Genomic DNA, 25818 nt, shown 5'->3' with positions numbered 1-25818 from the left:
TTTTTCTTTTTTATAAAAAATTGAAACAAAAAGATGATAAACCCTATTAATTTTTATTTCATTTGGAGTTTATTTTTCACTTTTTGTGTATATGTATTTGTGTGAATGTGTTATTATTTTTTTTAAAAATAATATGTTAATATTACATTAACGTGTGTTTTGTTGGTTCACACGTCCTATTCGGGAAAATGCTTGTTAAAAAGCATTTGTAACTAGAAGGGAATTTTAGTTTATAATTGGGAATTTTAGGTCTTGGATAATTAGTAGTTTGGATTTTCGGGATTTGTTTCGAATAATAAATAACTTGATTTATAAAAATGAAGTTAATATTGTTTTTGTTACTTTGTTTGGCCTCTTGCTAGCTTGTGGCTCCGTCACTAAATTCGTCTAATTTCCTATTCATGTTTGGCTTATGTCAATCAGATGCTATGGAAAGGGATTAGGTCCATTTTTCACATGTCAATCAGATGCTATGGAAGGGACTAGGTCCATTTTTCACATGTCAATGGAATCTTTATGTTCAAAACCCCTGAGTTGTGTTATTATTTTTTAAAATATTTGGAAAAATAAGTTGTGTATTGCATATTGCATGTGTGTTAAATCACGTTTGAAATCAAATAAAAATAGCTTTGAGGTAAAAATACTTTTGCAAAAGGATTATATATAACCATTATTTTTGTTTTCATTTTTTTATACGATGGATCTGCATTAGTACACAGAATATAATAATTTCAATTTCAAATTAAACATGCATTTATTTGTTTGAATTTATTATCTTTTTGTTTCTTAAAATTTTAAAATTTTTGCTTTTAGTCCTAATCTAAATTAAATTTTTATTAGTTACCACTTTTAGTCCCTTTTGTTAATTAAGAGTGTTAACTATCACACAATATATTGACAATTCATTAATTTGTTATTATCAAATATCTAATAGAATAATTATGTGTAATCTTTTTTAAAAAAAAATGTTTTTTAGTCTTCATAATCTTGTTTGAACATGTATAGTTTTAAATCCCTAAACAAATTTTTGGTCTCTATTATTAATTATATTACCCCTAATTGATGATATGATAATTACATTGACAAACACAAGAACTCACACATCATTTACTTATGTCTATAATTTTTGTAATTTATATTTTTAGTTCCTTATTTTTTCACGACTTAATAGTTTATAAATATATAAGAAACTAAAAATATTATATATATATATATATATATATATATAATTGCACAAATTTTTCATATATGACTAGTTGATATGGTGACAAATGTTAACTCGTTATCAAGTGCATCAAATTTATCATAAGTAGTAAAGTATTTGAAAGTTTGAGTGTTGAATCCACACAAAATTTGTTTGGATTTAGATTGATACAAACCCAAATTAAAAGCAATAGATAAGAAATTTAAAATAAAAGATGCAGAAAGATAAAAGATAAAATAAAAATTTAAAAGAAAAGATAAGATATAAAAGATAAAATATTTAAATTAAAAGATGATAAAGATAAAAAAAGATAAGATAAGAAAAGTAAAAGATAAGAAAAATAAAAAATGAAGATGAAGATAAAGAAAGATAAATTCAAGATGTGATAATGTCGGGACTTAGCCTGCTTTATTTGTCTAAGATGTATTATTTTAGATTTTTTTCATTATCAATTTAGTGATTTTTTTTCCTACCCACATCTGTTAGAATACTTTGCCCATGATATCCCACGATGACAAACCTAACTTACCTATCTATCTATTTCCCAAATGTCTTTGCAAAGACCCGATATATAAGATGCATGAAGTTTTAATTCTAGATGTTTGCTTTGATGCATAGACATAATGCAATCACTCTATGTCTAGCAATGATTTTATTAAGATACATCTTCCCTTTAGTTCTATTAAAAATTATCCTCTGTCGAGCGACTAATCCTTAAAACTGATGCATGTAAGAGCTTTCTTGTATTTTTATTAAGGATTACCCTCTATCAAACACCTAACCCCTGAAGATGGTGCAATGATGAATGATACATGAAATTAAAATAAGAAAGGATAATAGGAAAGAAAACACTTGTTTGCATTGATATATATGAAGTGTACAATACATCTTTTGGCTTTTTAGGCCTGTCAGACCCTAACTAAGGGTTTAGTCTCTCATAGCCATAAGGAGCCTTACACTTGAAAAGGGGTTTAGAAACTAATGGAAGAGAAGGGATGGAAAAAGAAAGATTTCCCCTACTAGAGACACCCAGACAGGATGTATTCATAAGAGAGCTCTGAGTCTCCAGGGTGGTGTGTTTTCTCTTTGGCTTAACTTTCTTTTTATACCTGTTGGAGTGGACTTGGGCCTGATGCCAAAAATTTTCCTTATTTATATTTTTGATATTTTTTGGATCTTTTTTGCTTTTAATCCCTCATTTTCATTCCTGCAAATCATAAATAAGAAAAATATAAATTCCTATAATTTAATCCAAAAATAAATGCTAAATAAATATTTTTAAAGATATTTTCAATATATTTTTATTATAAAAAATATCTCATATTTAGCGGTTATCAAAATCCCCTAAATTAAAAACTTTGTTTGTCTTTAGGCAAAAAACAAATATGAGAGCAGACTCCAAATGCTCCAACACTTTCCATTGTAATTTTTTAAATTCCCCTTAGTTGGACCTTCTTGCATTTGTCATTATCTTGCAATGGAAACACAAACAAACGTTGAGATAGAATTGGTTAGTAGCATAAATCAATCACGTCGACTTGTCTCACTTTTTCTCACAAGGTTTAGTGTTTCTTTCTGCGCACAAGTGTCTTGGGTGAGTGTTTAAATTTCTACGACTTGCAATTAATGTTCCCAGTTTTTTTCACTTCAACTCACTTAAAGTTATCTTGCTTACACTTGGTGGATCACTAAGGGCTTGTAATGTGGTTGGGCTAATAAAAGAAATTATGATTTTCTAGGATTTCAAAAATTAGGGTTATAAGAGAACATTTATCCTGAAAAAACTTCCACCTATTCAACCTAGGGTTATTTGTTTTTCAGCCTCAATTTATTATTCTAACAACACTTATGACACCTATTTATTTTCTGCCCTTATTATTCTTCTCTTTTTTTTCTTTCTTCTTTTTTTCTTTTTTCTTTTTTTTAGGAAAGAAACTTTGGGCTTACAAGCTTTTTTTAGGGTGGCTTATTGTGTGTTGTTTTACCTTCCTGAGACAATTTTTACCTTAACCCTCCGCCAAATAAGGGGCATATCATGATTAACATCCTTATGCTTTCTTAAATCCTAAAACAAGGTAGGAGATAATTAAAGTAGGCTTAAGGGTTTTACAAAAAACATTATTATCATTTTTTACTTAAATAAGGTGCAAGGGGTAAATTATCATTAAAGGTTGACTTTTTGGCTAAGTGGCGGAAAATAAGAAGAAACAGGACCTTGATCATTTCATCTCATGTAATTAATCTACAATCTAAGAATGATGCTAAATCAGGAAATTAAAAACATACATTCTCTCACAAGTAAGTTTCACACAACTCACCGGGACAAAGCAAAGTTGTTGGCTTACCACACCATAATTTCTTTCACACAAGCTAACCTTTTCTCTCTTTGTTGTGATTCATACTCCACTACTTGAACTAACACTTGCCTTCATGGAACCAACATTTTCACAAAAATTGGTATGCAACATTTCAAGTGTTTGAGTCCTTCAGAAAAAGCTTTGACAATGACTTTGTTAACTTGTTGGCAAGTGTACCAAATTGTCACAGGTATTAAAGTACTCGGAAGAAAAAGTAAAAGATATGAACAATAAAAGGTTAAGATAAAGATAAAAAAATAAGATAAGAAAAATAAAAGATAAAAATAGAAGATAAAAGAAATAAAATCAGAACACGATAATGTTGAAACCTGGTCTGCCTTGTTTGTCTAAGATGTATGAGTTTATGATTTTTCTTTATCAATTTAGGTGATTCTATTCTACCCACATCTGTTCAATTACTTATCCATGATTCCTCACGATGACAAACCTATTTTATTTATCTATCTTCCAAATTCTTTTGCAAAGACTCAACAAATAAATTGCATGAAGGATGAATTCTAGATGTTTGCAAGAATGCATGGGCATAAAATAATCATTCTATGCCTAGCAATGACTTTCTTATGAAATCCTTTCTTTTTGTTCTATTAAAAGTTACCCTCTTCCGAGTGTCCCCCTAAAACTAATGCATGCATATTTTCTCTAAATCTTACTTAGAAGTTACCCTCTCTCGAGGGTCTAACCCCTAACATAATATAAAGATGAATAATGCATGAAAATATGAACAGAAAAAATAATAGGAAAGAAAACACCAGTTTGCATTAATAAATATGAAATGTACAATACATCTTTTGGCTTTTTAGGTCTGTCAGGCCCTAACTAGGGGTTTAGCCATTCATGGCCATTGAGGGCTTTAAAATGGATGGGGTATAAGAACTGATGAGATAAGAAGGGTGAAAGAAAGAAAGGGAGTAAATGAAACCCCTACAAGAGGGGGTTGAGTGGTGTGTTCTTTTCTGTTTGGCTTGACTCCATTTTTATATTTGTTATAGTGGACTTGGGCCTGATGCTAGAAATCTTCCTTTCTGATATTTTTTGGATTTGTTTTGCTTTTAATCATATCTTCGTGAGACTTCTTGATATTTTGGATATTTTTTAATCTTTTTTCTCTTTTAATCTCTCATTTTCATATCTGCAAGCCATAAATAAAAAAATATCAAATCTTAATATTTAAGCCAAAGTCCACGAAGAACAAAGTATGAAGAACAAAGTATGAAGAACAAAGTCCACGACAACAGTGCCAAAAACTTGTTAACTCGATGACAAGTGCACCAAATTTGTCACGAGTAATAAAGTACTCGGAAATCCGGGTATTAAATCACAGAGACTTTGTTGATGCAAACCCAACTTACAAGCAATAGATAAAGAATTTAAAATAAAAAATGCAGAAAAATAAAAGATAAGATAAAGATTTAAAAGAAAAGATAGAGATAAAAGATGAAGAAGATAAAATATTTAAATTAAAAGATGATAAAGATAAAAAAGTAAAGGATAAGAAAAATAAAAGATGAAGATGAAGATAAAGAAAGTTAAATTCAAAATGTGATAACGTTGGGACCTAGACTTGCCCCTGATGTCTCAGGATGACAAGCATATCTTACCTATCTATCTCCCAAATAAGACCTTCCTTGTATTTTTATTAAGGATTACCCTCTGTCGAGCACCTAACCCCCAAAGATGATGCAAGAATGAATTATACATGAAATAAGAAAGGATAATAGGAAAGAAAACATCTGTTTGCATTGATAGATATGAAGTGTACGATACATCTTTTGATTTTTTAGGCTTGTTAGACCCTAACTAAGGGTTTAGTCTCTCATAGCCACACAATGCCTTACACTTGAAAAGGGGTTTAGGAATTGATGGAAGAGAAGGGATGAAAAAAGAAAGATTTCCCTTGCCAGAGACACTCAGACTTAGATGTATTCATTAGCGAGAGCTCTGAGTCTTTCGGGTGGTATGTTTTCTCTTTGACTTGACTCCTTTTTTATAGCTATTGGAGTGAACTTGAGTCTGATATAAAAAATCTTCCTTATTTATATTTTTGATATTTTTTGAATTTGTTTTTGCTTTTAATCTCTCATTTTCATATCCGTAAGTCATAAATAAGAAAAATATCAATTTTTATCATTTAATCCAAAAATAACTACTAAATAAATATTTTTAAAGATATTTTTAATATATTTTTATTATAAAAATATCTCATATTTACCGTTATCAACAAATCAGGTAAATATCACACATAATCATTTAATGGGAATTTATATTTAATGACAAAGAGCAAAACATTAATATAGGAAAAGCACAATAACAAAAAAAATTAAAAGTTTTGTTTATAAATGTGAATTTTGCTAATAGTTTAAGTACTTAAAACATATGTAACCCAGAGTTTTTTTCTACCTTTTTAATATTAAATATGTTTTGTTAAAAAAAATTAATCAGATTTTGATTTCCGTTTTTTTTTAAATTTTATCCTTACTTTTATATAAACAAATATTTTTAGTTCTCGCAGATAATTTGACATTTCATTATTTTTTTTTCTCTATTTCAGTCAGCAATAAAAGGAATAAAAATATTCGCTGCCCTAAATGAATCCCCCAAAAACTGGAAGAAGCGACTCTGCACTGCTGCCATGATTGTGACTTTGTTATCATGCGTCTTTTCATTTATCAGCTTTATGATTTCTCTTATGCCTTCTGCGTAAACAAACCATTTGTACTCAACTTATGAATCGGGCATACTTTTATTAGCCAAACACGACAAGAAAACAAGTGTTGTCTTATTTTGATACTATTTCAGTATTTTGTTAAGTAGGTGAGAGGAAGTGAATGAGAAGAAATCATTTTAAAATTAATAGATCTTATTGTATTAGATTTTGGTATTCTTTGATTAACACAAAATAGGGAGACATCCAACTCATGGAATAAAATTTTCTATCCATCAATTGACTTTTTATTTTATTTCTTTGTTAGTCTTCTTATTTCTTTTTTATTTCTCTTAAATCAAACATATTTACTTATCATTTTATTTCTCACTTTTTTTTATTTCTCTCTTGTATATTAAACATAGCCTTAGGCTATTTTCAACTAGGATACTTTTTTTTTTATGGTTTAACTATTTATTTGATTTCTATAGTTTCATAATTTATATATTTTAATCTTTATAGTTTGAAAGTAATATTTTAGTTCCTATAATTTATATTTTAATTTTCTTTTAATCTCTATAATTTAAAAGTAATCTTTTTAGTTTTTATCATTTGCATCTTAATTATTTTTTAATTTTTATAGTTTGAAAGTGATATTTTTAATCCTATATTTTATATTTTAATTCTCTTTTAATCTTTACCATCAAAGTATGAATAATATTATCAATTAAAATTAACTATAAAAATATTAGCAAATAATTCATAATTAATTTATTGTAAGATAATTTTTGTTATATAAATATAATTGATAATTTATAACTAATTTGTAGCTAATTATATATATATATATATATATATATATATATATATATATATATATATATATATACTAAAAAAGGTAATCAAAATATAAATTATAGAGACTAAAAAATTACTTTTAAATTATAAGGAATAAAAGAGAATTAAAATACAAACAAAAAAGGACTAAAAAATCATTTTTAAACTATATAGATTAAAAGAAAATTAAAATATAAATTATAAAAACAAAAAAAATCTCTTTCAAACTATAAGAACTAAACTATAAAGACTAAAAAATACAAATTATAAAATTATAAGAACTAAATGAGTAATTAAATATTTTTTATTAATTTTTATATGCTTACATGTAATTTATTATTATTTTTATAGTTTAAGCAATTTTTCTTTTCAACTCTACAATTTTTATTTTATTTTATTAAATAAGACCTATACATTTCTCACTTTTCTACATTTCATCAACATTATTTTTCCCTTGTTTTGTACCTTCAGGATCCCACACAAAATGACAAGCACTGGTTCTTAAGTAATCAGATCACCTAGTGCAGTAGTACTTGATATGAACAGCCTCCAACAGTTGGGTCTTAACTCTTAATTAGATGTTGTGCTGAATAGGAAGAACCAATTTTAACAACACATAGAGGTCATCTTAGTAAGTTTATCTTAAAAAATTTAAAATTAATAGATATTCATATAAATTAGATTAAAATACATTTTTACTCTTTTATGTTTTTAGAATAAGTAAAAATATCCTTCTAAAACCATGATTATTTTTTATTTTTAGACATATGGAGTTCACTTATATAAAAATTATGAAATTTAATTAATATTCGAATAAAAAAGAATCATTAACATGATAAAAAATTATGTTAAAAGTATTTTTTAATTATTTTTTGAATTCACTTTTCACGCCATTTTCATCATATTTATAATCTCTTTTAGTTTGAACATAGATTGAGTTCTATATTTTTTATGCATGAAAATCTAAATGAAACAAATGTTATGTCTCAAATAAATAAAAAATGATTTAAAAAGTATGTACCAAATTGAAAATGATCGTCGCTTTACAAGAAAACTATTTTAACTTACTTTAAAAATATAAAATTTTTATATAAATTGAATTTTTAAAAGATAAGATATAAAATTAAATATAATTAAAAATATAAAAAAACTAAGTGTATTTTTGTCTATAAATTATAATAACGATGAACAATTGAAAAAGGTTTGAAGTTTTTCTTTCAAAAAAAATTGAAAAAGTTTGAAGACTTTCAATTAAAGAGATGTCATTTTCGAGTTATCTTTTTAACGCAAAAGAGTTACTATATACAAGAATATGGAAAGTTAGAAATTTACTTCCTTTGTTTCAAAACCATTGTAATTTTTTTCTTTCAAAATTAGTGTTATTTTTTAATTCAAGCTTAATAATTTGTTTAATTATATCCTTATTTATGAATTGTAGGATAATTAATTAAAAATCATGTTGACTAACTATATTTAACTCTGTCTCTGTCTTTCTACCACTTCTTTTCACGTCATCTTTCTTTACTTTTTAATAATTATATTTTCATTTTTCTTATCTCCTTTTGGTGCTAATCACTCACTTAACTATACTATCAATTAATTTTAAATTACCCACTCTTTAATGTAGCCACTTTCACTTTCTCTCTATAATTCTCAATATACATAAATTGATATTCATAAAAAGTTGAAGAAATTAGAATAATTAAATAATACTTAAAGTAAAAAATATTAAATGAAAATATTTTAGTTAAGATATACTAGTAATAAATTTTGTTTTAGTTAATTAATGATTTATTATCTATATGCATCAATCCCAAACAACAATAATTTTATAATGGAGAAAGTAATTAATTATCATTCATTACTTGTACTTGGAAGAAGTCACATAGCATGGATCTCATACTAAAACGTGTTCTTCTTCTAGATATGTTGCAAAATCGGAATGAAGGTCATTCATTAGATGCAGTGCTTCAGAATATCATTTTTACATGATGATAATTAAGATTGTCATTATATTGTATGTATCGTCTGTCTTCAATAATCATATTACCAATAAGATACACATGTATATTATATGCTTATTTATATTTATGAGTCAAGTATAAATTGGATCATGTACAATCATACCAAATATTTGTTCTACATCCTTTCTCATTAAATCTTCATGTTAGACAAATAATGTTTTTCTACTATTAATATTGGGATGCTCTCAACAAATATAACCAACTTGAAAGTTAAGATAAATACAATATTTTTTATTATAAATTTTAAGAATAACTTAATTTCTTTTTTCTCTCTATATATTATCTTTCTTTATCATATTAATTATTTTATAACGTATTTGTCTCTCTTAAGTGTTATCATCTCTTTGCCGGACAAAGATAATAAAAAATTTATTATACAAATACAATTTTCCATTAAAAATTGTAGAGTATAATAAAACAAGGAAACATGTGCAAGAATCATTTTAATTTGGATACTTAAATATAGTACCACGCAGTTAATATTTTATAGAGGAACCGTTGTGGTGCCAAGTTTACCATCATCCACTGGCAGTCTATTTTTATTTAGTTTACGTGTATTAATAAGTGAAAATAGGAGAAAAAAGAGACTCTCAAATCATTGGTCAAGAACCTAATCTACGTTAATTTTTTTTATAAAAAAAAGCAAGTGGATTGTGCTCAGTAAAAAATGTAGATATATAAAAAAACAGGCATAAACTTAGAAATATGCTATATGCTTGTTATGGCAACAACGGATGTACATGTGCACTTGTGGGCCATCAAGTGAAATTGAATATGGAAGCACCATTTTAATATATGTAGTACTATTAAAAGACTACACTATTATGTGGTCCCATATTTGTTTTATTGTTTTGTGCTCTACATTGGTCTCATCCTTCCTTTAAACAAAAATATAATTACATGCTTTGTTCCTTTTTCTTTTTTCTTTTGAGTTGAAGTAATTAGGAATCTAAGCTAGGCTTCATATAGAACTCATTGTTATTGGGGACCATGAAATTGAACGGTAATATACTCGTAACTATGGTAGATTTTAATAATATCTAATCCCTAAGTATGTTTGGTTTAAGAATATCTAATCCCTGAGTATGGTTGGTTTAGGAATAAGGCAAATTCGATCAGTATATCTAAGTGAAGCAAGTTTTGAAATAACTTTTTGCCCCTTCCCTGGAGAAACTAAAATTTCAAAGGCACAATTTATCACAAAGTCAGACTTATTAATCTGTCTGTGATAAACATGATCTAATTCGGCCAAAGCAAAATATGCGACTGGGATTAAGTTTTAAAACATCGGTTATTTAGGCAGAACCAGAGGAATGAAAGCTCTTTAATTTCCAAAGAAGAATAAAAATTTTGGAGAATGAAGAGAAAATAGCTTCAAGAAAAAGATGAATGGTTTGAGAACGGTGTCTAAATTAGCATAGAAAAGAGTAATTTTGAAATTCCATTAAAGAAAAGGATAGTGTGATTAGTACAAAAAAGAGAGAGAGAGAGAGACTGTGTTTATCACGTCTGTTAGGTGTATCGGGCCTGTTTAATTTTGCTCATAAATATTCATACATTTATATGTTCACGCTATTGGGCCCATAACAAAGGTTGATCAAGCCCAATATGCCGTGTTTTTACGAAAAAGAGTTCGATTAATCTATTTATTTATGAAATAAGTAATGCAACTCAGTCTTTACAACTAAAATGAAATAACGAAATTACTTACCGAAGTTGAATCTCATGTTACGGTTACGTAAAGCAAATAAACAAACTAACAAATATTTCATGTATGTACATGTATTATTAAATATATATTTTTAAATATATATATAAAATAAAAATGAGCACAATTAGTTTTATGTGTAATACTAAAAACTCAAATTATAAGATAACATAAACAAGATTAAAAAAGAATGCATAATTATTTGAGAATTGAGAGTTAAATTAAAATAAAAAATAAACAAGAAATGCCATTCTTTAAGCTGCTTTCAAAAGAATAAATCACTTCAATATATATAAAGATACCGTTGAAAGTTATTAATTTGCAATCTCAAGCATTGAAAATTGAGGAGGAATAAAAAATTGTTACGTAACAAGAAAAGTTTAAAAGTAATTAGGAATTTTTTAAAGCCCTAAAATATAGTTTTCAACTGTAAAGCCAATTTTAAGACACTTAAGACATGGCACTCTAACATTAAGAGAATTTTAATTACAGGGACAAAATGAATAACAAAAATCAAAACTAGTTTATTTCTCAAAAGATAAAAACTGAAGACGAGATCTGACATTGATGTATATTTTTTTTATATGAAAGATTGAAAAGAGATTTCAGAGCTTCATGAGATTTTACAATCTTTCACTTATAATGCAAGCAAAAACCTAGAAGAAAACTGAGCTTACATCAAGCCAAGATTAATATGTAATGCAATAGAAGAAAATTGAAATCGGTCGTTCAGATATTTAATAATAAAAAGGGATCCTTTAAAAGATACCTAATGTTATAAATTGCCATATATGTCTATGGCTAAAAGTTCAAAAGTTTGAACAAGTCACAACATCAGTTTCTTATACACCAAAATAACTGTAGAAGCAGGGTTGCATTTACACCTTGCCAACACCAAGATGCATTTTTGGCTTTTGCCCTTTGTAAGGTGTTTGCTTTTTTATGTCTCCACCTGAATGCACTGAGTCTAATTAGTTCAAAGCATCCACCCTGGAATAAAGCCACTCACTTGTTGAGGTTGAGTTGTGGCAGTTATCTGATCTGAAGCTACAGCATTGTACCTGTAATCAGGACTGAACGAAAGAGGCACATTAAAACATAGTTCAAAATCACATTTAGCTAGAAGATTACAGAAAAGTAATTAATTGAACATATATTACCCAATATGTAGTGTAGGGTTGCATTCCAATGGTTGGAAGAAGCCCTGAGAGTGAGAATGAGAGTGAGAATTCTCTGGACCACCACCACCATATGGCATACTTTGATCACCAGCTTCCCATGATTGCCTGTAGTGGTTTCTTGAATTGATTTCTTCCAGCTGACAACAAGTAGTTAGACATGAATCATGTCATCAGCAGAGGACCTTAATGTAAAATGACTAAGATTGATTATTTATATCGACAATATGCAGAATAATATTTCCACCTTAAGGTTTTTATTTATTTTTGTTTCACCACCTTAAAACAATGTTAGGACTATTTTGAAGAAAATTTTAACTTGCAGGTATCCAATCTGATAGGCCAAAATACAGATGCAGGGTAGTACAGTACACTCCCAAACTGATTAAAACTAAAAAGAATATCAAATTATCTAAGCTGGATATATATTTGTGTTACAAAATCGATCTTGATAGGTAGGGGAAGAACATCGAGGATAATGGAATAAAATTACCTTCACTGTCAAGGATCTGTTTGCTTCTACTAACATCTGCTCCTGTAACAAAACAATAGCTTGAAATTATTAGGTACCCATAAAGTTGCTCTATTCCTTTAATTATATGTGTCCAACAATGTACCTTGGTTTGAAGATCAGATAACTGGTCCAGCATGAATTGTGTCTGCAAATTGGTTTTTCAGACAGTGCCAAGTAACCAAAAGGAGTCACAATAAGCTTTTCTTAAGAAAATTACACAGTAGTGAAAAATTAAAGGATACAAACACAATAAATCATATATTTACCACATGCATTATTTTTTTTCATTACAAAAAGAAGAATATGTTACATATGACTCCTTAACAGTACATTTTCTTCACATATAAAAATATCCAAAATCTTTAATGAATGATAAATCCTATTCTAATGTTGCATCGGCCATAGTATTGGCAAAAACAGATTGTACGGAAAAACGGAAAGATGCTTAAATCAAATGGAGAAATTACGCTAGGCTGCTGCAACTACTGATCAAGAACTACATTAATAAGCTTAATGTATATATTAATTTGCCAAAAACTTAACACATTTTTTATGTATAAATTATCCATTATTACCTTTGTGGACCTCACTTGCTTTAGAGATGAATCCAATTGCCGTTCAAGATGCTCAAGTTCTTTGATATTCAGTGGGCCTAAGTCTTCCCCTAAAAGGTTTCTGCAGTAGCAGGGACAAATGCAACGGTCTAAGTAATTAAATCTTGGCAAACTAATTATGAAAAAAAATATGAAATTTTATTTGGTGAAAGGATCACTAGAAGTTTTTTCTCAGATCTTAAATCTTAACGCACAAGAAAAGAACAGAAAATAGGCGAAAGTTATAATTGTTATAATCACCTTTGGGTCCTTTGAAGTGATTCAAATCTTGCTTTCAGCTTCAAGTATTCACGGTAGCTGCTCTGCTACAAATGAAAAGTAACCAGAATTGAAAGATGTAACAATAATAAAGAAAAACTACATATATGGTATGTTACATAATTAATTATATTATAGTTTCCTATATGAACTTTCTGAGATAAGCTGTAATGCCAGTAAACAGCAAGAGCTGCAGTTGCTATATACCTCGAGCTCTTTGGCAGGTTTGCTAACTTCCACAGCACCATAGCTGCATTTCTGGTACCTTTCAAGTGTTTTGAGCATGCTGATTTGAAGGTAGACAAAGAAAGGAAGAACAGTCATATCAATTAAGATGATGTATGGATAACCATGCATACCACAATTACTAAAAGGTTATCAACAATGAATCAACCTTCCATATCTTGTGTTTGTGCCATTTTAGTATTGTACTGGACTCCTTGTGTATCTTAAAGGTAAAATTACATTGCAAGTAGATGGATTTTGATGACACAAATCTAACATCAGCACATGAGATGCACCTATATGATCATATCGTTCAGTTATACCAAGAGCAGACTACAACCCAAGAAAACTAGTTACCATTTATTTTATATATATCAAACCTGAATCTTCCTTAACATTAATTAAATACTACACTACAAAAGTTTGTAGGTTAAGCTTAAAAATTCGTATGGTTGTATTCCCCTTCTACTTTTAGACAACTGATGCACAAATATGAAAACATAAAACATTGCCTTAAGAAATTTTCCTATACTATTATTAAATACTAATATTCTTGAATGGCCACTATGAGCTAGCATGTACATGCACTATCTTTTGCTCCATGTGGATTCATTATAGCATCTGATGTAATACAATGGAAATGTAGAACATTAAATTAACATCTTAGAAGGAAGAAATGAACATTAAGATCCAGTTGGGATGAATGCATATTGTTATATATATCAAATGAAGAAGTTGTAAGTGACTGGTTATTAATTGTGTTTAAAAAATATATAACATAAAAAATGGTAACCATACACATCATTTTTAGGGTATATAGGTGAAATTAATAGATATGACTGATGGAAAATAAAGAAAGAGACAGGAAGAAAAATCGAATGAAAGTAAGAGAAGTTGAATATATAAATATAATAAGTTTTTTTTTCTATCAGTTTCGTAAAAGACCAAATTAATCAATTCAGTTGACAAGATTCAACTCAACACAAGTTCAAATTTAATTTTATCTTCGTAACAATATCTATATCTTTGACAAATGGATTTAAATATATTTTTATTCTTAATAAATATTTGAATTTTATGTTTGTGTTTTAATAAATTTTAATTTTATATTAAGTTCTTAATAAAATAATAATTTTATTTTTGATTTTTGATATTTATTTTTAGTCTTTAATAAATTACTAAATTTTGTATTTATTTCTCAATAAAAAATTCATTTTTTATTAATTGGAACTAAAACAAAATTCATTAATTAATCTAAAAACAAACACAAATTTTTTAGGAATCAAACATAAATTTCGTTAATTTATCAGAAATTAAAAAAAATATCAAGAATAAAAAATAAAATTATTATTTTATTAGGAATTTAACGCAAAAAAAAATTTATTAAAAAATAAATACAAAATTCAATATTTGTTAGGGATCAAAAATATATTTAAATCTTAGATTAAAACTTATTCATAAGTAAGATTAAAGAACTTGTTAAAATAAGTTATAAATATTTAATTTTGATATATTATTCGGTGAAATTTATTGAAAGAAGTTAAAAAAAAAATATAAGTCTAAATAAGTTCTCTGAAAGTTTAACACCCTTTAAGGGTTCAAAAGCTGGACAATATCCTTTCCATTGTTGGTTTAGCTACATTGGACAGAAAGATATTTGCGAGACATTGGAAGAAATGCTATTCCGGTTTTGCATGAATGAAAGTTCCTTGATCTACTACTTCAAATTAGTTTGTAAATACTCACGGCAGTTCCACACAACTGCAAATATGACTTCATATATAGTGCACAGGGCTCCACCTGGAGCCTAGTCTCAACTCAAATGTTCAGATAAATTGTAAACTTGAGCCCTAGCCTAACACGTACAGTTCAAGTTTTTAGTAGAGGTTGACATGTATATAAATACATAAGGGAATGTGTGCATGGAGTTGTCGCATTTTTTTTTTATAAAAAAAAAGTAGAACATCAACATGTAAATAAGTACGTAAATAAGTTGGGACATCATACAAAATTAAAGGATATAAAAAATGCTTTTTCTAAAGACTAAAAAGTAAACATTTTTATATTTACATAAACCAAATACATATTTAACTCAATAAAACATCAACATATTAATGGTACAGCAGCAAAATTCTGAAGCTTATTATTCCTTGTATTTGTATTTAAATTTCATATTTTTATCAACATTACATAATTGTCCACAACTATAAATGTTCTAATAACTATCCTAAGCATTGTTCTGTTAGTTGGTAGTTAATTATGTCTACATCAATCATACGAATTATAATGAGGATTATTCTATTGGTTTATTTACCACTTTAGTATATAAACTTATATATAATTTTTTTTTTTACCAAAAACTTATATATAAATTAAATCCCTTCATACAGAGATTTGAAGGAATTAAAAAAGATCGAATAAGGAATGATATAAAGTACGTAAATAAGTTGGGACATCATACAAAATTAAATAATGAAAAAAAAGCTAACTAGATTTTGCATGGAAATGCCAAAATGACATGATAACCAACATTTTAGCATACACAGATATAATAATCTTCACGCCCTCACTCCTCCCAAAACCCCACAAGCACAAAAAATGTAATTGCAAAATTTTTGGATAAGCACATCGATATATACAAAGTAGGAAGCTGAAATTAACACTTCATTCTTTCCAAATAAAAACATGGATTAATTTTAACAAAAGAGAATAGAAATTTTATTTTTTTCTAGTGGAAAAAATACTGCATCTTTAGTTCTTTATAACCGCTTCATGGGACTACCTGTGTAGTAGAAGTAGTTATACAGAACCTGTCAGAAACTCACCTAGCTAGACCGACTTCCAACGAAAATTACTCAATTAAGAAGAAAACTCAAGCAAAAATTAGGTCAATAAACAGTAAAGATCTTGATCTCATTGCTGACCAAAAGCTACATTTCAAGGGGAAAAGTTAAAACTGAAAGGTGACAAAGAAAAAATATATAAAAAAAGTAAACAATCATCCAACAAATTTACCGTACAAGTACACAAAATATTAGATATTCACCAGATCATGTGCCATATTACTAGATCTGATAAATCTACCATCCCTGACAAAAAATATCAAATTAGAACTGAACTCTTACTACTCTACTGAAGCAATGAAGCACATATAGGGCCTCTTATAAAATCCACAAGTTCACATAATAATAATAATAATAATAATAATAATAATAATAATAATAATAATAATAATAATAAAAGAGATGAAGACACTAAATAATTTTCCCTTTAATTGTTGAAGCAAACAAATTAAACAAATCCAAAGAAATTAAAGGCACCAAAAAAATAAAATATAAAACAATGAAGCAAGTAGATCTCATAGGTCAACAAAGAAAAAGTGGTTTTAGTATTTCACAAACAGAGCTAGCAAACTAGAAAAAAAAGGATCAACACATACACAAACACTGCATACCTAGAGCTGCTACAGAACTCATAAAGCTTGCCTCGGTTGGAGAAGATGATGAGGGCAACCTCAGCATCACAGAGAACAGATAGCTCATAGGCTTTCTTGAGAAGCCCATTTCTCCTCTTTGCAAAAGTGACTTGCCTGTTTATCTTGTTCTCTATCCTCTTCAACTCCACTCTTCCCCTCCCCATATCCCTATCACTCTTCTTCTAAAAAAATTTCCCTTTTAATTTTTCACTCAATTTTTTAATTTCTATTTCTGTACAACACCTACCCCTTTCTCTACTTTTCTTGTTTTTTCTTCTCTTTCCTCTTCCTCCTCTCGTGCCCCCTGGTGATCCCTCTTTCCTGCCTCAGTTGCAAGTGCAACCAAATTTGTGAAAAAGCTAGAGAAAGTTCAACACTTTCAAGTTCAAACTTGGAACCCTAGAGAGAGAGAGAGAGAGAGAGAGGAAAGTGTTGTGTTGTGTGTGTGAAGTTTTTTTGTGCTGTATTATATGTACTCTCTATTCTAAGTTTCCTTTTTATCCTCAGGATTTTCCATCTCCACCAGAAAAAAAAAATGGAGTGCAGCTTAGCTTAGGGTTTGAGTTCTTTCTGGTTTCATGTAACTTCTCTTTCCCATGATTTTCCATGCTAGCGTATTTTTGGAAAACAATCACCTCCCCCCGACGCAGCATTGGCGCGTGTGAGACACTCAACACTCGCTGCCCCCGTGGGTGAACACTGGCGCGTAGTGACAGCTGTCATATTGATAGATACTATTACTTAACAAAAATGATATTCTTAATAAATTTTTTCATGCATTAACCGTTTTTTATTACATTATTACTTTTCTTGTGACCTTGTTTTTTCAATCTATCTCTCCGTTTACGTATAATTTACTGTTTGCAGTGAAAATCTGTGTCATTTTCCACTGTCTTCAGAGAGGCAGGTCAAGTGTATCATAACGTCGTCCCATGCCTTAAAATGGATTCCACACGTGTCACTTTATCACTGGCTTCTATACACTTTAAATTCGTCAGTGTATTTTTTTATTGTAAAAATAAAAATACAATATAGAAGATTTACCATAATTTACATAAACTTTTAGGGTGGCAATGGGGTAGATCTATGAAGGTTCCTACAGATGAGTTTTTTTTTTTTTCATTAAATGGAACGCTAGTTGTACTTGATGTGAAAAAAAATCAATGGGAATAATAATGAATTTACATTGTTGGTTGAAATTTGAAAGTGACTAGTAAGATATTTTCCTGTACATTATTAATTAGGGTGGCAATGGGGTAGATCTATGAAGGTTACTAAAATATCCTCCGGGTTTTAAAAAAATCATATTTATCCGGTTTCATACTTTTTTTTATTAATAGTAATAATTACCTTGCTATATATCATAAGTAATTTTCGTGGGTATGCATTGAATCTATTTATAGTTATTAACATCCCTAATATTAGTCGTTATCTTTGAAATTGAAACTCACGTTGTCATCACTCAGTACAATGAAAAATAAGATGTGATCTTGAAGGTTACAATTTCTAGCACCTACCTACCTCTTCCCTACGCTAGGATGTGGAACTAATTTCTTAACTACAAGAGATTATTATTTAGAAAATTTTGTTTGTCAAAAAGTATTATTTAGAAAAAGTAGCTTCTAATATGGAAAAATAATTTGGAAAATTCGTTCATTGATCTTTCTTAAATTCAAGAAGTGGTTATAAATTCGTTCATTCAACATAGCTATATTAAAAATATATTATTTACCGATTTAATAAATCCTAGTTTTCATTTTCTTGAGAGTGATCAGAAATACTGTTCTCATGTAATTATCGATTTTCTCATATGTTGTTTAATTTTGAGTATCAATTTAATGTTTTAATTAATTATTTATTAAATTATTGTTTATTTCCTAAATACCTAATTTTATATTTTATTTGTAGTAAAATATTTTATTTTCATTAAATAAACCAATACTTTTGAAATATGATTTTTAGTTTTGTATATTTTATCTATACTTATAAGTAATTATTCAATGTACAAAATACTTTCTAATTAAAAGAAAAAGCATCTTATTATACTTATGTTAATCTTGCTAAATTTATTTCATTTTGCTATATTGTATTTGGATATAGATATATATAGCTGTGCAATAGCAGTATAGCACGGCAAAGCAGTAAGCTTTTGAACAAATATGGGAAATCCATTCTCTTACTAATTTTGAGTTATCTTTCCTTATTTTGTTGGACATACATTTCCAATACGTACATGTCATGGTTAATTTAATCATTTCTCATGTCATACACGGAAATTGACTTGGTACAAAACCACATTTATGTTGAATAGAACAAAGCTTCCAAAGTCCGGGAAGCGTTCAAGCCAATTAGTGCAATGAGACATTTTGTGGGAATAATGTTTTTTCGCTAACTATCAATTTGAGGCTAGACATGAAGAATTGCATTATTCGTTAGGTATTATTCGTTCATTGATTTTGACATCTATACTGATAAAAATGCCCACTAACACCCTGGCCTTCTTCATTGATTTTTCGAATACTTTGAACAATTAAAGCCCAATCGAATTTAAGTAATTATACCGTTTTACTTCATTGTAATGAAATCTCCAAAAATTCGAATAAACCACCATTTTAATTAGTCCTGAAAATATATGGCGATACTGTTATATTGGTCTTTAAAACTAAGAAATTTTTAATAAGTCCATTTAAGTGTAATTCAACATTCATTAATGCAAAATTGTTTTATTTACTTAAGTGACAATATTAAAATACCTATACGTTGTTAAGTTTAGAAATTTAAATGAAACAATTAAAATTTTAAGAATTTATTTAGAATTTCTTTAATTTGAGGAACTGATGTGATAACACATTACATTCTCAAGAACCAAAATTCTATTCTATTCTACTAAAAGGAAGAAGTTAAAATCTTTTAAATATTTGTAAACACGAAAGAATACCAATATCGATTTTAATAGAATAAATTCCAACCTTCGTTTCCATAAATAATGAGTTCATGACGCCAACCTTATGTTCTACAATATATTTTTCCTCAGTTATTTTGGGTGCTGCAAATCTAGCTAATTGTCATTTCTTGTTGTTGGTGCCATCATTACACCAAAACCACATCCTATAAAGAAACGGCAAAAAAATTTAATTTGATAGGTTAGTTAGTTGCAAAACACGACTTGGTCAACGGACAAGTTTAGTTGGATTCTGCTTTGGGTGATTCCATGATATTATACAGCTTTTGTGAGAATTGATAGTTCCATATATCCCAAACGAGTAAGAAAAATGTGGGCTTTTTTTAATCTAATAAAATTCACCACTCAAAGTCTCATAACTACGTACATATTGAATTATTGATAATGACAAATGTGTTGCATCTTTTTTTCGTGGCTGAAGAAAGAGCCCAATTTTGCTGCTTTCTTCTTTGATAATGATTTATAAGGCAGCAGGTACCATTATTAGACCAACAAAAAAGAAAAAAAAAACAAGTACATTATGATATTATATTCATGCTACGGGTGCCTGGTGCTTTACACATTCTCTTAAACAAAACTAAAATATTATCCAAAAATTATTACACTGGCAAAACTTTCTATTTTTCTTTTTCCAAGTCTTACCTATTAATAGGTGGCGTTTGATATAAAGAAAATAAAGCATTTTTCATAATAATTGACTATAAAGTTATTAAATGTTTTTCACCAAAATAATAACAAAACTAATTATTTTTAAAAAGGAGTTTAATAATAATAATTTTGTAATCTTTTTTATCAATCCTATTTTTAAGAATCTCATTCTACAAAAAGTGGTTTGATTAAAATAAAATATTTCTTAAATCAATGTCATCTTGATATAATTTTAGCTTTTAACTCTACTATTTAAGTGAATATTTATAAACTTGAATTTAGATTAACTCGAGTTCATAAATTTTATTTTAGTTAATTGGTTTTAAAATAAATTGATTTAGGTGTATAATTTTTTACAACTTGTAACTGTTGTGTGAAATGAAAGTTATGAATTTGGAGTTTACAACTATATATAAATAATTAAAATTAATAGTTATCGGTCACGTATATCCACTTAAAAAACATGTGATTTGGTCTAATTTTGATCATTTAAATATAATCTAATAATTTATATTTTTTTCTTAGTTTTTAAAATTGTATATTTAATTTTGAATTTAAAATTATTGATTAAGTTGAAATAATTTCATACTAATTAATCTAGTGTCCATAAAGTAAGAGTACTATTACAAACTATACAACTCTTTTTTTTTTTGTGTTTAACACTATTACATACTTTAAATTTGAATTCAAAAGTATTGATTAAATTAAAATAATTTCACACCGGTTTATCTAGTAACAAGTAAGTTCCTTTTTAGAATTTATATAAATTGTATAAGGCAAAAGTTTTATAGGTTAAAAATAAATTATCTTCTCCCTTTGGACTTGGAAATGTAAGTGTAGAAGATTTGAGACTGTATTATTTAAGATCCAGGTTAAAAAAATATCTTTCTTCTCCTTTTGGACCTGGAAATGTTTTTGTAGAAGATTTGAGAGTATATTCAGATCCCTCTCAATAAAATAAATAATTCCAAGTTTTTGAACAACAAATAAAACGGTAAAAATAAAAAGGTTTAATTTCATTTTTTTTCACTTAGATATTATAATTGTATAATTGTGTAATTTTAATCTTTAGACATCGCAATTAATTGTTTGGTTCAGGTCCCCTTTATTAGTTTTCTATTAAATATTTAACTAATTAATATTGAAGATATAGCACTTGACCTATTGTTTCACACATGTTAGTGATGTGTTTTAATTGTACTTTTATCCTTTATTATGGCGATTACAAATGGATTAAATGTCTAATTAAGTCAAGTTAACACATGTATGATTGATAATACATTAGTTGACACAAAATTGATATGTCACTAAATTATTTTAAAAATATTTTAAAAAATTAACTCAAGGTTGACATGATTTTAGAATCAAAATCACATTTATAAGAATCTAATTCACACGATAAAAATCACACATTTATAATATGAAACTAACAATGGAATTAAGTCAAATAAGTACACATTTAAATTAAAGTTTAAAAATTTAATTTTGAATTAAACTTAAATCTAAATCCTACTTTTATAAAACTGAATTTTAAGGTAAAATTTTAATGTGCAAACGTTGAGAATAACTAACTATGTTACGAAATCATATTTACTCTCTAAAATAGATTTAACATCCAAAATGTACTTTTTGAACTGTCAATCAAAATGTGTACGTACTAAAAGTACATGCGTTAATTCGATGTATATAACTAACGATTCTGTGATGCAATTAATAATTTTTCTGCGAGTCCAACAACACAGCGTAGCGTTGTGTACACTGTTGCATTGCTAACACACCTTAACATGCATGGTGCATAATAAGAAGAATAAGAAGATGGACGTGGATTCAAATTCTGATCAATTTCCAACGGTAAAAAAGTGGGTGGCACAGAAGAGAACCATGCCGAGAGAGAGCGACGACGACGACATGGGATGGGATGGGAGAGTGTAAAGTAGCAGGCGACACAAAGTTGATTGATGCGAAAACCCTGCAGCAGTGCAACGACGTCGTAGTTAGATAGAGAGAGAGAGAGAATCACCAGTTACAGAGTGAAGTGCCGTGGATAATGTGATACGTGTCGTGACGGGAGAACAGAAGCACGAGGTCATTGCATTTCTATATTTTATGAACAACTAATATAAGTATTATAAGATTTATTATACAATAAGAAAAGAGATATATAAAAAAATTAGAGATGTTGATATTTTGTTTAAAATAAATGATTGTTTATATATTATTGTTCTATAGGATAGGACGGGTGCCGTGAAACTGAAATGCAATATGTACGTACGAGGCATGAGAGCACTTCTTTTCTCTTCTGTTCTGTAGATTTTCCATCGCTCACTCACAACGTCCAATCATCATCTTCAAACTCACAAAATGGGATGTATAGATTAGAGTGAAAAAAAAAGAGATAAGAAAAATGATATGAATATGAGATGAAATGGAAAATGATACAGACATTCATGTTGAAAAATATTCACAAGTGTCTTTATGTTTAAATACATTTAATTAACCAATGTTTATTAAATCTAATGCCATGTTTGGGTTACATAACCTAAAAAAGTTAAGCTTATAATCTGAGTTTGAAAAAGTACTCCAATAATTACTTTTTTGAAATTGAATTTTAATTTAGGCTAAATTTTAATCTCAAATTATTTGTAAGTCAAGTCTGAGTTTAGGTATTAGAAATGGAACGTAAGTGTTAATAGAGCTTTACTTAATTTTCAGTTAAGTAGATTTACTAAGCTCAACTCAGATGATCGATAGTGAGGATCTAAAAAAACTATTTAGTTGAATTTTTTTATATTAAAACATTTATTGTTTTTTTTAAATAATTAAAAGCATTTAATACAGTATATTAGATATGTAAACGTTCTTAATTAACTAATTTTTTAAAGAAATCATTCACAAGATTCATATATTAAATTTATTATTTTTCAAAATAAATGTAAATATGTTAACTTACCAAATTGCATGCATTAAATTTCTGTAACATTACGATCCTATGTGGATTAATTCCCATGATTAGACCCAACAAAGGAAAACTTGTCATGCAGTAAATTGTATTGAGGTTCTCCATGTGTCCCAAGCCATGACATTTTGGACCTGTGGTGGAGCTTTTTACAATCCACCTAAAAAAATGGGCGAATTTGCACAAGAAAATCTCAGTCATCAATGTAAATAATTTTTACATCGACGCGGCATTGCTAGCAGTAACAGGTCCTTTTGTGAAAGTTATATTTATTAATGTTCACCACAATAAATGAAAACTGTTTTCTTTTACTCTTTTTTTCATTTGTACTCCAAAAATGTCGTCCAACTAACAGTGAAGTTTAATTCCTTTTGAGACTTGAAAGATAATAAAAGTGAATATAATGTTTTTTATAAAGTTTTTTCTATACAAAGATGTGAAACAAATTCTAATTAATATATTTAAGGAGTTTTATTATCTAGCTATGCCAATGTTTGTTGACCTTTTACTTCCTTTTAGTATACATTATCATGTTCTTTCGAAGTTACCATTAAATAAGAGGAATGAATAAATGATTACTTGCAAATCTGGAATTCGCATGCTTCAAACCAAAGCGCTTTTGAACGAGCGACTGAAACCGAAAATGCTCCAATGTAGTTTGGGTGAGGCTGTCTCAGCATTTAGGTATAGAGATAGGTTAATTAAAGTCCAGTAGCAACTAAGGTGCAAGAGATTTTCTTTTTTTTTTCTTCTCGATCACTACTATTCCTTCTTGGAAAGCAATTTTGATCCATAGCAAAGTTTTAGCAGGAAACTTGATTAAATTTTTTTCTTAAGAATGGTTTTTAAAATATTCATATTAAACATAGAAATTTAATATACCTAATCTAATATTCATGGAAAACTTAAAAAGAATCCCCTACCAAACATTCCTATAATATTGATCAAGAAATCAAAATAAAAAGTTTTAATTGGAAAGATGCATGTGAGATCATGCTAAAGTGCATCAATAACATTTAAATACTTTTTTTTTCTTTTTATTCCTTAACTAGTATTTTTGGGGCATTGGTAGCATTAATTTGCCAATTTGATTTTTTTTTTGTTTCTTATCCAAAGTTGAACCTCATGGCTGTGCGTCCTAACAGAATATATATTAGAACTGCAAATGTGTACTTTTCTTAATTTTCCAAAAGCACCTGGAAAATCTTCTATTCACATGGTTTGCTTGCCAATCTTTTTAAGGGAAAGAGTTTGGATTATGTTTTGGAATATATGTGAAGTATGCTTGCAGTATTTGTGTTCACTTTAACCATTTCAAGATTATGCTTGCTTCATGCTGTAAAGTATTCGCTCTTAATTAATTTGATTAAATAGCCTAGACTAGAAAGCAAATTCAACTAGGAGTCATTTGCGTAAAGAATCTAACTTATGGTCCCGTTCTACACCCCTCTTCATTCCAAAAGGCTACTATGGTTTTGCACTTCCCCACATTTAAAGCCAGATGCTGATCAAGAGACTATTTACCATGTTGCCAAGATTGTAATTTAAAATGTAGAAAGACGAAAATATTATTCCTGTTTATCCTTAAGAAAGATGCACACATGCCAACAACAAAAAAACATAGCTAAAACAAGTGGCCATGGAATCGGTTTCATCAATTGCTTTTTAATGCTGCAAGATAGTTAGGATGAAAGGATTTCATTTTATTTTTCCTATTATCCTAGAGTTATATGGACTTTATATCACCTATTAATTATGATTAGTTTAACGGGGAACGATTTGAGTGATTTGTATAAAATCTTAAGTTGGAATCTCATTGCTGCTATTATATAGACACACAAAAGATTCATATCCTCTAAAATAAATAATTCACTTTAGAGACAAAAAAAAAAAGAAGCAATTTTAGGTTATGATGTGAAAATTAACCATAAGATTAAGTTGATTTTTTATTACTAATGACTAAACTTACTTAATTTATCTTCTAAAATGAATTGCCTATTTCGGAAGAGCTGGATCCAAATTGCAAAAATAGGATATGTAGATAGCTAGCTCTTTCGAGATATACAACAACAAATACTCATTGAAAGATGAAGGGATGGACAAACATACTTTGGTTGTACCTGGGTTGTTCTTACTAAAACGTAGTAACGCACACTTGGAATACAAATTAATGGAGGGCAGTTCATTACTTTCATA

At 28.2% G+C, this 25818-nt stretch overlaps 1 protein-coding gene across 2 annotated transcripts; it reads right to left on the bottom strand.

Moving 5' to 3' along the window:
- Window positions 1-11533: 11533 nt before the first annotated feature.
- On the bottom strand, window positions 11534-17562 carry LOC100788427 (agamous-like MADS-box protein MADS2). Of its 2 annotated transcripts, none has more exons than XM_006602899.3 (8): window positions 17036-17562; window positions 13564-13642; window positions 13339-13403; window positions 13060-13159; window positions 12588-12629; window positions 12464-12505; window positions 11953-12110; window positions 11534-11865 (listed from the first exon to the last, which is right to left on the bottom strand). In XM_006602899.3, exons 1-8 carry the CDS (start codon window positions 17218-17220, stop codon window positions 11769-11771), a joined length of 768 nt encoding a protein of 255 aa, XP_006602962.1. In that variant the 5' UTR covers window positions 17221-17562; the 3' UTR covers window positions 11534-11768. The 2 variants fall into 2 exon arrangements, with proteins under 2 accessions (XP_006602962.1, XP_003552609.1); XM_003552561.4 differs by having other exon boundaries at window positions 13339-13400; window positions 17036-17559.
- Between the last annotated feature and the right edge of the window lie 8256 nt (window positions 17563-25818).

The sequence above is a fragment of the Glycine max genome, chromosome 18 (genome assembly GCF_000004515.6).
Source record: "Glycine max cultivar Williams 82 chromosome 18, Glycine_max_v4.0, whole genome shotgun sequence".
NCBI lineage: Eukaryota > Viridiplantae > Streptophyta > Magnoliopsida > Fabales > Fabaceae > Glycine > Glycine max.
The sequence above is the reverse complement of the archived record's forward strand: the minus strand, read 5'-3'. Positions and strand labels throughout refer to the sequence as shown.

What these genes read in the sequence shown, in the direction of transcription:
- LOC100788427 (XM_006602899.3), bottom strand. Translation starts at nt 17,220, where the DNA reads ATGGGGAGGGGAAGAGTGGAGTTGAAGAGGATAGAGAACAAGATAAAC. An exon ending in AACCTGCCAAAGAGCTCGAG is followed by an intron (nt 13,404 to 13,563) that starts GTATATAGCAAC and finishes TTTCATTTGTAG; the next exon opens with CAGAGCAGCTACCGTGAATA. An exon ending in TATCTGATCTTCAAACCAAG is followed by an intron (nt 12,506 to 12,587) that starts GTACATTGTTGG and finishes GTTTTGTTACAG; the next exon opens with GAGCAGATGTTAGTAGAAGC.